Raw genomic sequence first — 13,327 nt, 5'->3', positions numbered from 1 at the left:
CAGGGCACACGTTTTGATATCAGCAATACATGTGATATGCGGTACTGAGCTAAAGACTATCCTTTGAGGCAAGCCTTATGGTATTCTGCATTGGCCCACATCTTGTGTGCAACCAAATCTGTGCCCATGAAGTTTGAAGTAGCCTATATACACCTGTCATGAACATATCCAGAATTCTAAGAGTTCGAAGCTTATCTCCTAGTCATGGAATTTGAATGCTATCATACACAGCTATGATATTAGAGAAGACTATGATAAGGAAAATTCCCTAGACAAATGTGGCTAATATTTTACTCATGAATCATTGTCATAAATCCTGATTCCCCCTCTGAAGCAATTACGAGTCCAGTATTGTAAGTTTTTTTGTTCCAGCCATCATTTCAGTCATATTTTTACAATCCTTTCTAGAGTTTTACTGATGTGGGAACTAAGAAAAACTGTCTTATAAAACACAGAATGACTAGGTTCTTTTCCCTCCTTTGATATGGATATACCCATATTTTTGGGAGAGATTCTGTAGGCCATGTTTCATTGAGGATGCATAGCAGATGTAATGCTTCTGATAGCAAATATGTGAGCATCATGTGACAAATATTGGCAAGCCTAATGGTGGTGTTAGAGATTTTCTTGCATGACAGATGAAGTACCTTCATTATAATCATAGTGGGAGGAAATGAAATTTCATGTGTGTTAACAGATGATGGGGTGATTATGTTTGTAGAGAATTGTATCCAGCTAACAACTGTATCTACAATTTCATGAGCATATTTTGTAATTATAAATCTATCTGCTTTTAGGCATTTGTTTATTATTTGAACACTGTGCTTTAGTGAGACACACATGAATTTCCAGTCATCTCTTTTGTACAGTTTCAAGAATTACTTGTCTCATATTTGCATTTTAGACAACTTTTTTTGGCAGGCAGCTTTCTAATCTTATTAAAATGATAGTCCAAGAACAATTTTTCATTTCACCATATCATTGGCTGGTTGTTACAAAAACAGTAAATAGTTTTCCTGGCAATGTTTCTAGAAGATCCTACTACAATACATCCAGGAAACAGTCATATGTAATGTCTCAAATGAGATGGGAAGAGAACTGGTCATGTCTTAATTTTTTGTAAGTCAAATAACCCTTCTTGTTAGTTCAGTCACAGTTTCATTTAACTGATCCAACCGTTTGGAGTGGAGAAGCCATGTTTTCTGCCAAAGTGATAAAAATGGGATGCTCAACCAATCTAATGTGATATTCAAGGTTGTCACAGCCACATAGATTGAGAGAGGTAAGCGGTAACAATGATATCTGTTCGATAAGAAGAAGATGCCATTGTGGTGGAAGGATATTTAATGTTACAAAGTTTTGATCTTCTATTAGTGAGTTTCTGCACAATTTTGGTTTGCTGGATTTCAGTCTCTTGTTCTAATGTAATTTATAAGATTGCTAAAAAGTTAGTAATGTGGCCACATGTGGAAGAAAATATTCTAACATCAGTAATTTTATATGACTGTTCTCAGTGAGTAGTTAAATCACACACTTGTAAGTGAATCATTTAGTAATTTTACACATGATGGTTATAGCATCATACAGGGTACCATTAATTGTAGAAATGCAATAGTTCAATGGATGTATTGGGTGATACCATCCTTCCCATTAACCCAGTCATCTTTAATTATTTTGCATCTATCTAATCTGGGAGTTAAGTTTTAATTGTGTTTCTGCAATCATAAAAAAATCAGTTCATAAATGATATGCATTTCATGGAGTAAGGTTTCACTGCTGAATTTCTTTGACCATACATTCAATTGGAGGACACTGTGGTGCATTCATTGAGTTGAAAATATTGAGTATTATTTCTTTAATGAATGGAAGCTGCTTGATATTCTGGTGCTGATCTATATTTGTATGTCATCATTTAAGCTATAATATTGTCCCTAATGTACTCTGAACTACGATAAGTTACAGTAGGCCGTGCCACCTTCTGTAGGATCAGAGAATATGTATTTTTCACAGTCATAGATAATGGAATTTATCATGGTCAATATGTTTTGTGAACAGCTGTCAAAAATACATTATCTGATCTAGTTAGCTGGACACCTATAAGTAGACATTAATGTGGGGAGTATCCACCTTTCACCTTTATGACCACTTGAACTGTGCTGGGTACAATTTCAGTGAGGTCTGAACGTCTGTGGAGGAATGGCAGCCTATTCTTCCTCAAGAATTGAAACCAGAGAACTATTATTTACATGTTGCACCTGGCATTATCTTCATGATGTTGGATGTTCGTGTCTGGAGCAAATTCAACATTCTAACTCATCCTGAAGGTGCTCTAGATTGGGACTCAGTGCAGGCCAGTCCATTTAAGGAACATAATTGTCCAAAAACTATTGCCTCACAGCTGGGTGCTTAATGACAGGGTGCTTAGTCATGTTGATATAAGCAATCATCTTCTCCAAACTCTCTCTACTCTATGCAGTACACAAACTGTAAAATGTGTTCATACGCTTCCACATTTAGAATTTTCATAATCACAATATGGGGACTAAGCCTAAACCACAAGTAACACCCCCATACCATAACAGCACCTCCTCCCTACTTCATTGTTGACATTACACATTATGGCAGGTAATGTTCTGCAGGCATATGCCACATCCAAACTCTTCTGTCAGATTGCCACAGGGTGTGGCATGATCCATCACTCCAAGTTACTCAATTACAGCCATCCATAGTTCTGTGGTGTCACTCTTTACTGCATTATTTTAAGTGTCACTTAGCACTGACTGCAGTAGAGCTGCTTGACCAACATATCTCTTTCTTTTAACATCCTGCCCACAGTCATTGTACTAGCAAGACTGCTGACAGGATTTTGGAACTCATGAGCAACTCCATCCAATAATTTAATGCAGTTTTTTGCAATGACCCTCCCCAGTGTTTGGTGGTCCCTGTCCATCAGTACTTGAGATCTGGTGGTCTTGATTTAGTTCTGGTTTTTGCTCCATGTTTCCACTTCACAACTGTGTCACAGTCAGTCACTTTGGGCGTATTAACAAGGGTTGAAGTGCCCCTGATGGATATGTTACTCAGGTGACATCAAAATACTAGTCCACATTCAAAATCACTAAGCTCTTCTGACCCATTCTGCTGTCACTGCTTCGTTACTGACAGCCCAATTCTCCATACCTTCCTTTATACTGTCCGGTCTGAATCTCATGACATGCAGTGGTCAGTTGTGTATTACATAGGTGTGTGTCCATACTTTCGGTGGATCATATATTGTGCTGTTGTGGTGTTACTTGATGCTGTTCATGCAGTTATCTATAACACTAACCAATAACACCTTCAAAGGTGCACCCCCTCCATTAGTTGAAGGCATGGGCAAATATAAACTTTGGTGGTGGTGTTGCCATGAACTATTATTCACATCTTATGTCTGGCATTGCTGTTGTGATTTTGCTGCTGGCTGTAATAGCCAGATTGGGGAAATAGTGTGAACCCCTTGTGACTGCCATGCATATGAATAAGGATCCACTATAGGTAGAGTATACCTAATGATTTTCTGTGAGTAACACTCACTTCCTCAGAAGTGCTCCTTTTTTAGATATTAAATCACTGCTACTACCTGTGAATAACAGAAATACAGTATCTTTAGAAACTGATTGCTTTTGAATAGATCATGGGAACAGACAGTGATCAGTGTTATTACTAGTAGTTACTATTATAATCAGTCTTGATCACAAATTTATTTATTCTGGTAACCAGTTTTGACCATGCCTGTGGTCATCTTCAAACCTATAAGTCAAATAAAAAGTCTGATCTGAGGGCTACATACATTAAAGAAAATTATATAAAATTACAAAGATTATAAAGTGATGAATTACCAAAATGCTGTATGAGCAGGAGCCTCCTTCTGGTGGTAAATCACTGTTAGATAGAGCAGTGCACATCTTACTTATATACTGGAGCCTCCACCCACTTCTATAATGTATGTAGCCCTCTGATCAGACTTTGTATATGACTTATAGGTCTGAAGATGACCACAGGCATGGTCAAAACCAATTACCAGAATAAATAAATTTGTGATCAAAACTGATGGTAGAAACTAAGAGTCATTAATTACTTCAGTTGGATAACTGTCAGAAGTTGAACATAACAGCACATTTTTGTGTAGTGCTTCATATCATTTATTATGTAAAAGTAACATTTCCAGACAATTCAGTCTTTCAGTAATTCTAAATACAATTTAATATTGCTATGTACATATTTATCAATCAATTTATTAAAAATGTTTTATTTATTGAAAACTCCTTGTTTAAAAGTTAGAAATTAAAATGTTTCACTTCAGGTGGAAAGCAATGCCTAATCTCTGGACTCAGTGGCCAGTGCTTTGATTCTCATGTAGTCTGAAAATGTCTCTCTGATTGACATGAGTAAAATAGCTACTTGATATTGATGTCTTTTACTTTTTCATGAGAAAAACACATGTTATGAGAGTTATTGGAATGAGAACTGTGCCTGAATGCTATGGAACATTTCTTAGTTATTACATGTTTGGAACTGAATCATAAATCAGATACTCGACCTTCATGCAAGGTTACAGTTAAATATAGATTTATACTGGTCCAAGAGATTCCATGTACTAACTGTATGAATGTCCTTCAGAAAGTAAGTCCACTTTGTATTTTCCATATAGTCTCCACCATTGCCAGCCTTATCAGTTTAATAAAGCTGGGAAAAATTTGAGAGATTAACGTCCAAACTCCAGCTGTACTCCAATCTATTAATTAGGTCTAAGCTACATTTCACTGCTGGGTGAAGACAAAGGGAGAGCTGAAGTTTTATTTTATTGCCTAATTAGTTGTGAGAAAAGAATTTTCAGTATGCTGTTCCATATCTCATGAATTCTGCTTCTACCTTGTGAAAAAAAATGACACCTCTTACTTTCAAGCATTGCCATTAAGACTAATCTCTGTTAATAATGTTACATCACATTTTCATGCTATGTAAGTAGCCAATCATCATGTGCTGGAATGGCAGTTTGGCTGAGAAATTTTAAAAGTTTGTTCATAAACAATTCACATATTCTTTTCATTACAAAGCTGCAAGTAAATGCTATAATTGCATGGAGATTTTCAGTTTTGTCACCTCAGACTTTCATTTTGCTGTGGAAAGCTTCTTAGTAATCATTAAGACAACATGTTACATCAGTTTTTGCTACAACCACAGTCTAACTGAACCTCATGTTTGACTGTGTGCAGGCATGTTCTCGCAACTGAAAAGAAGCTTCACGGATCTCCGCTTGCACAGGTCTTCCAGCCAGAGGCTCCACAACACTGACATTAAGACTGGTATGCATATAGCCAGCATGAGGCATGCAAGCATGTCTGCTTCACTCATTCACTGTGCAAGCACATTTCTTGTAGAGTACCAGATTTCAATTTCTAAATTGTTACAGCTATCTACCTTTCAAAATACTTTCTTGTGCAGCAAGAAATTTTTCATTTTAGTCTATACATATATAATTTATATAAATTTTCAGTTTATATTAAACATGCCATTGTCCTTTTTCTCCTCTGTTGACTCAGTATCATGCTTCATATCGACTTCTGTTCTTGTCTTACTTCAACATGCTATATCAGACAAATAATAAATCATTTCACGTACTAATTAATCTCTTCCAGTATCTTGTTTTACATAAACTTTTATTTTCTACATCTTATTTCCTTCTTAAGAGCATGTGGGCAACATCAGGTAGATAAGATGATTTTTATCTTTCTTTATCATAGCTTTTATGTTTGTTTTAAAGGTTTTTTTCTGCTGTCTTTATGTACAATAATATTATCATGCATATTTTAAGCATAGTGGAATAAAAAAGAGGAGTTCATTTAAAGATATAGCTTTGATATCTGACAATTATTTTTAATATTTATTTTAGATGTAATTAATAAGTTTTATGAAATGAAATTCATATACATCTATAAAATAGTGTTTGCCCTTTTTTTTTTAATAAAAAGAGGTGACTTAATTATGTGGCAAATTGTCTCATAAAAGGATGTAGTAACACATTTAGGTTTTCCTACTAGTGCTATTTACAAAGTGATGCATAGACTGGAGTAGTGAATGTGAGGTTATCACTTGAAAACTGAATGCAGTTTTAAAAAAGAAAGCAATGCTCACTAATCACATCTGTGGTTTAGATCTTAAAACAGAATGAAGTTATGGTTATGTCAAACAGAATGCCATGCATTTTAGAAAAAAGATTTGGTCATCATGCCTTTGTTATCACTTAACCATCAGATCACAGCATGGTTGAAATTCTTACTTATTAATATTGGTTAGTGATGAAATTAAATTACTTTTTTTTCATTCAGGGTTAGATTTGTGGCTATCTGCAGTAACCTGATATAATGGTGCAAAATATAAGCTAATCAGTTACATATCATACCACTTATATTTATTCATAACTGTTCTGCTGTCACTCTGTGTTCACTGTGCCACTGTTATGTATAAATATAACTGTTGTGCTGACACTCAGTATTCAGAAAACACACACTTTTGTCTTCCATAAAGTTACATATTTGAAATATAGTTTTCAAAGTGCGTAAGTATAACAAGCTAATATAATGGAGATGGTAGACTGAAGCTATTGTTTATGACCATTTAGTATATTCTCCCAACGATAATTTTTTTCGTTATCAAATGTCCCGATGAGTCTTTGCCTGACTGCTATTGGAAAGCTTTCTTTTTCACTCAGCTGTGCTGTTGCTTGAAATCAGTAGATTTCTCCATTAAAATGCTTTCATGTGTACAATAATGTCAATAAAATCCATAACATATCCCTAGATGTCTATCACTAGACCAAAATTTCTCAAACGCTGTGGCCCAAAACATTGGTGTGCCATAAAATACGTATCAAGTGTCTTGTGAGATTTTTAATGTCTTCTGATCTTCCACAGATAAAATATCTGGACATAAAAAAATTATCACCTAATTATTTCTTGAAGCAGTCCAATTTCAAAGAAATTTCTCATGATTATATGTGATTATACACATAATAATAAAAAATGTATCATATTTACTTTATGTAGTTGCTTTTTTGCATCTAGGAGAAAAATCACATGTAGGGGTGTTATAAAAGTTTGAAATGTCCTTTGGTATGCCCCAAAGAAAAAAAATGTTAAGAAACACGGCACTAGATCATGGGTGGCATTCTCATCAGTGAATCACTGCCAGATGAATCTCATCAGTCTACCTTCTGCCATCAATTTCAACCTCACCACAATGAGAGATGCACTAGTTAGTGTCCATATATTAAGCAAAACTGAAAATTTCTGGAGAAAAGCTGAGCAGTCATTGTAACTGTCCATCAAAATCTCCCAAGAAACTGGAATTGTAAGCCTCGTATGGGAAAAGTGTAGGTCACTCTGTACTGCAAATATGCATATGATTCAGACATAATTAAAGCTAGTACATTAAACCTATACTATCACGAATGTGTTAGCACTTTTGTAGTAAGCAGATTGTAGTCTCTTGGTGAAGATTTCAGTGTAATGCCACCTAACTATTGTTTGGTCAGTATGACAGATGTGTGGTAGTGTGTGATTCACTCACAGCAGTATGGAGATTGGACAATTTATTCTGGAGTCAGTAACAGCAAAATCATAGCATGAATAACTGATTGGAGGCATTTACGTATAATTTTCCCTCTTTAGTTTATGGAGAAATTCTCATTCCGCAATCAACTAGGAATCTGAAAGTTGTGGCTGCTACACTTACATGAATATAATGCAAAGAGATCAGTTTAGAGGCAGTGGGTTCCTGTGTTGTGGAGAAATTACAGTGGATTAGTGTATGTCTTCACATCTTTATTTGTGGTTTTTAGAGGTGCAGGTGATCCACCATTCTTCTTCTTGATCAGAAGGAGGTGGTTCTCACAAGTGAATATGTATATCATATGGACTCAGCAATGTCTCCAGATTGGAACACTGCTGAGCATATTTGGGATAACTTTGGGAAGACAAACTACAGTTTGGAAGTGACATTGGCAATGTTTTTGGGATTCCACATTTATCTTTGTAGGAATGGGATCATCTGTTGATTTTTAGATCCTTCTAATAGAGAGCATGCAACATTGTTTCCAAGCATGTCAGACAGCTATCAGTGTTCATATGCACTAGTCAATGCTTTCTCCTTGTGCAAGGGATTTCCCAATTTTCTCACTGTTTTTCATGTATATCTTCACTTTTAAAACTTTTCCAATTATGTTTTGGATTCTGGTGTATGTCAAAAGTCTGCTGGCTGTATCTTCTCTTGTTCCATAGCACTTCTGGTATTCTGTTGGGGCAATTTGCTCACATTTATTCATTATGATTAATTTTTTCTACATTTATTCTTCAAATAAATGAATATAGCCTAACATCAACTATTTCTCTTTGCTGATGATACTAATATCCTTACATCAAATACAGATGAATCTCTTCAGTCATCAATTAATAGGAGTACAACCCAACTAGACTCATGGCTTGCATCAAATAGACTACTCCTAAATGCAAAAAGTACACTATGCTTGACCTTCCGCACCATTCAGAACAGAACTCCCCAGGTTCCAACATTAACACTAATTGGTAGCAATGTAGAATTTGTCAATGAAACAAAATTCTTGGGGACTGACATCACTGATACATTCACATGGAAAAAAACACATTGACATGATTAGTCCAGGCTAAGCAAAGTTTGTTTTATGCTCCACTCAGTGAGGGATGAGCTAAATGCCAGCACATTGACATGCATGTATTATGATCTTTTCCATTCAGTACTGGTACTATGCTATGGAATTATTTTTTTGGGGTCACAGTTTTGAATCAAGAAAATTATTTATACTGCAAATAAGCAATAAGAATAATCCTGTACAAAAAGCAAGGAGATAAATGTAAGCTGTTCCTTTGCCTCTCACTAGCCAATACATATTTGAACGTATCTGTTTTATTAAATAAAACATTATTAGATTGCACAGGGAGCTGGACAGTCATCATCATGATGCAAGGTTAAAAAAGCTGTTAATACTTGTTCCCCATTCTACTAAACTATATAGCAATAGTATTAAATGTATGGGAATCAAACTGTACAACCATCTCCCGAAAGAAGTACAAAGTTTTCAAGAATAAACAAAATTTAAAGAAAAACCTTAAGTGCACTCCTAGCAAGGCACTGCTTTTACAGACTACAAGACTTTCTTGAATGTGATCTATCATAAATTAAATTATATATTTTTATTATGTTTAAAAAGTAAACTGTTTCATTAGAAGTAACCTAGTGTCCATTAATGAACTTTTGTTTTTTCATTATGACCAACATTATTATTTGAACTTATTCTTACTCTGGTATTATTATGATTACATATATATCTTCACTGAGATGTACACTACAAGAAACAGTGCTATTTCTATATATGTTCTCATATTATTTGTTTGACTTCTCCCATATCATGTTGTACACTTCTGTACACTGAATGATTGAGTGGATCAATAAAACTGTCACATTATATGTTTGTCAGTGAAGCATTATCACTCAGATTAAGCATCTTGGAACTCCATAAATTAATACTTACTGTGCAGTATTTACTTAGTCTCCTACCAATCTCTGATTCTTTTAATTTATTTTTTATTTATTTATTTATTTATCCTTTGACAAAGTACATTGTATGGATCAAGGTATATTTTCATTTCATGCACTGACAGGTAAATAGTTTTTACTGTCTACTGTTTAACAAAAATATAATTTATTACAAAATTATTCTAGGGCTATTTCATATTAAATTAGATTTTGCACAGTTTTTCTTTTGATACAATCAGGATAAATCTCTTGGTCATGAGTTACAAGGGACTTTCTTGACTTCTGACAGCTAATCACACTTTTCCTTTATCATTATCTCAATCTCCTAAAAGAATTAGATTTATTCTGTGGAATAGAGCTTATGTATTTACCTTTGACTGCATATGTTCCTTCATTTTGATCACGGAGTTGTGCTCACAAACAATCACTCTAGGTTTCAGTTTTTCATGTGTCTCCCTCCTATTTGTATTTAAATATAAAATGACACTTCAGAAGTGTCTCTTCTTTGTAGAAAGTAAACCCTTACACTCTGTTCTCTTTGCATTTTAACTTACTATATCTCTGCAAAGACGCAGGCCGGTGTGGCCAAATGGTTCTAGGCGCTTCAGTCTCGAACCACGCGTCCGCTACAGTCACAGGTTTGAATCCTGCCTCGGGCATGGATGTGTGTGATGTCTTTAGGTTAGTTAGGTTTAAGTAGTTCTAAGTTCTGTGGGACTGATGACCTCAGATGTTAAGTCCCATAGTGCTCAGAGCCATTTGAACCATCTGCAAAGACAATGTCAGATAACCCCCTTCTTGAAAATATAAAATTAGTTAGTGTAGTCCACAATTGAAACCCCAATTTAGTTGCTCTGCCTTTTGTTTCTTTACCAGCATCATGCCTTGGAAACCCTCTTTTCCTATAATATACCTGATTCTGTTATTAAATATAATAGTACTATAGTTATTGGTACAGAACTCAATTTCATCTGTCTGTTAGCTACTTCTGCCCTTTTTTGTATCATATAAATTTACAAATAAATCTTTTTCTTCAAATTCATGCAGTTCATTCTACCTCAGATAATATTGCTTTCTCTACACATTCCCTCAAATTTTGATCAGAAAATTCATTGGTTTCGAAACACATTTTGATTATTCAAACAAATTTTGGTCTTGCTGCCAATTATCACTGTGTACCATGATATTCCAGCTGGGCACCTGCCAGTCATTCTCAGATGAGCCATCAAAGACTGATGAAGACATCCTCCATTCTGCAGCATATAGTGCACTGTGAGTATTCTTCACATGCATGAAGTTGGCAGATGAACCACACTACCCGGTGGTAGTGCCCTTGCTTGTGGAACTGGAAAACTCAGTTGTCCTCTGCATTAGCACTCACTGTGGCCATCTGTGCATTCTGTCATCTTCAATTAAAGCAAATCATCAAGATGATAATATCCTACACACTGTCTAACTGGTAGTCCCTACCACAGATCATCAGATTTTCTGCCAGGCATATTTCCACAGATTCTTTAATAATTGCATCCCAAAAATTTGTTGCTGTGGTCAAAATCATTATTTTATCATATTTCTTTGAATTTCCAGTGGAAAGACAATTTTCAGCAACATTGGACTTCCAGTGTTGCAGTGTTGATGTTCAGTGCAACATCCTTTTGTAGTATGTAAGCCACACCTAATTGGTAGGGTATATTGTAAATTCTGGCCTTTTGCAGTAACAAATCATCCTTCACTGAGCCCAGGTCTGTAATCTTAGATGGAGGGTGAAAAATCTCTTTCACATGAAATTTACTGAAGATTCTTGCTATATAAAACAAAATGTTGGCCACAAAATGAAGGAAATCTAAAGGTTTCGCTGTTGTATTCTTCTCTTTATCCACTTACTGGTTCTTGGTTTTAACTGATAGTGCTCTCTTAATCTGCCAGTCAGAATATGCATTATCCCTGAACATTGTCTTTAGGTGGGTGAGCTCTTTAGGCAGATTATCTTTATTTGAAGCCATATGAGCTCTGAGTGCAATGGTTTAAGTATGCTCATAGTGTGCAGTGGATGATGACAACTCAACACTTGTAAATACAAATCAGTACAAGAGGGCTTATGATGAAGCAAATGCTCCAGAGAGCCATCATTCATCTGCCTAATACATACAAGAAAGGCAGACAATCATCTTCCTCTATTTCCATAGTGAAGTGGATGTTGTTAACTGCACTAATTTACCTTGTCCATGAAGGCCACACTATGAAAGTTTTGTCCACATATCTCCCAAATACAGTCGATTATCATCTTCCTCTATTTCCATAGTGAAGTGGATGTTGTTAACTGCACTAATTTATCTTGTCCATGAAGGCCACACTATGAAAGTTTTGTCCACATATCTCCCAAATACAGTCAATTTAGGGATGGCTGATTCAAGTGCTCTTTCCTCGAAATCCTAATAAAAAGGTTAGCCACCAAAGGAGACAGAGGGCTATGCATGGCAACACTGTCAGTCTGTTCAAAATATTCTTGGTTGAACATAAAATAAGCTGAGTCAAGAGCATGCTGAAATTTATTACTAATTATTGACAAAGATTTTCTTCCTTTTGTGGGCAACATTTTGTTTAAGATAGCAAGAATCCTTCATAAATTTCAGGTGAAAGTGCTTTTCCACCCATCATCTAAAAGTGCACATCTTCTGGGCTCAGAATTTACAAAATACCGTGCCAGTATGGTATGGCTTACATGGGAAAGACCACATTCACCATGAAACAGCATTACACTGAACATCAGTGCTGTAATTGCCTTTTGAAACCAAGCAAGTCTGCTATTGCTGAACTTTCTATTTCCACAGGACATTTGATGGAGTATGATAAAATAATGATTTTGACCACAGCAACATCTTTTTGGGGCTCCATTATTAAAAGATGTGTGGAAATACACCTGGTGGAAAATCTGATAATCTGTAATAGTGCCTACCAGTGGGGCAGTGTGTGGAACCCTATCATCTCCACAATTTGCTCTAAACAAATATGGCAGAGTGTGCCAATGGCCACAATGAGCAATAATGCAGAGGAGAGCTGAGTTCCATGGCTCCACCAGTGAATGTGCTACTGCCAGGTAGTATGGTCAGCCTCTCAACATGATTTTGACACATGCGTGGAATACTAACAGTGTGCTATATACTATGGAATGGAGGATGTCTTCGTAAATCTTTGCTGGCTTACCTGAGGATGACTGACAGGTGCCCAGTTGTAATGTTGTGGGATGTATTTAATGACAATTGGCTGAAAGCCTGAAATTTGTTTGAACATTCAGTCTGCAGGGAAAATTTTAAAATTCACATGTTTTGATTAATCCAAATATTGTTTATGATAATGCTCCTTAGAAGTTTTCTTCTTTCATGAGCAATGGTATAAAATTTTAAGGAAAGAAGATTAAGAGTTTAAAATCTCTTTGATGATGAGGTTACTAAAGTTGACAAAATTTTAATATGCCATGCTAGGAATTATGAGGGTCATACTGAATGTCCTGGTTTGACATAATTATTCCAAATTTAAGTTAATTCACGTGCAACACATCCATTAGCATCACAAACAGTATGGACACTGATTCCATTCAGTTTGTTTATTTCCATAATATTTCTTCTTCTCATAATAGAACTCAAACCAAGGATTTTGCTGCATACTACAATAAATGAAATATAATTTCTTTTATATCATTTACTGTAAGACTTCTGTA

General features: G+C 35.5%; 1 protein-coding gene across 1 annotated transcript in view; it reads left to right on the top strand.

Annotated features, from left to right (window-relative positions):
- LOC124721780 (potassium voltage-gated channel subfamily H member 2) overlaps positions 1-13,327 on the top strand; it is an 887,059-nt gene that overhangs the window by 776,042 nt on the left and 97,690 nt on the right. Inside the window, exon 14 of the mRNA XM_047246894.1 lies at positions 5,256-5,345. Coding sequence (XP_047102850.1) covers positions 5,256-5,345 — 90 coding nt within the window. The remainder of the gene's footprint in view (positions 1-5,255; positions 5,346-13,327) is intronic.

This window comes from Schistocerca piceifrons, chromosome X, assembly GCF_021461385.2.
Source record: "Schistocerca piceifrons isolate TAMUIC-IGC-003096 chromosome X, iqSchPice1.1, whole genome shotgun sequence".
In the NCBI taxonomy this organism is placed as follows: Eukaryota; Metazoa; Arthropoda; class Insecta; order Orthoptera; family Acrididae; genus Schistocerca; species Schistocerca piceifrons.
This window is presented reverse-complemented; position numbering and strand designations above follow the sequence as displayed.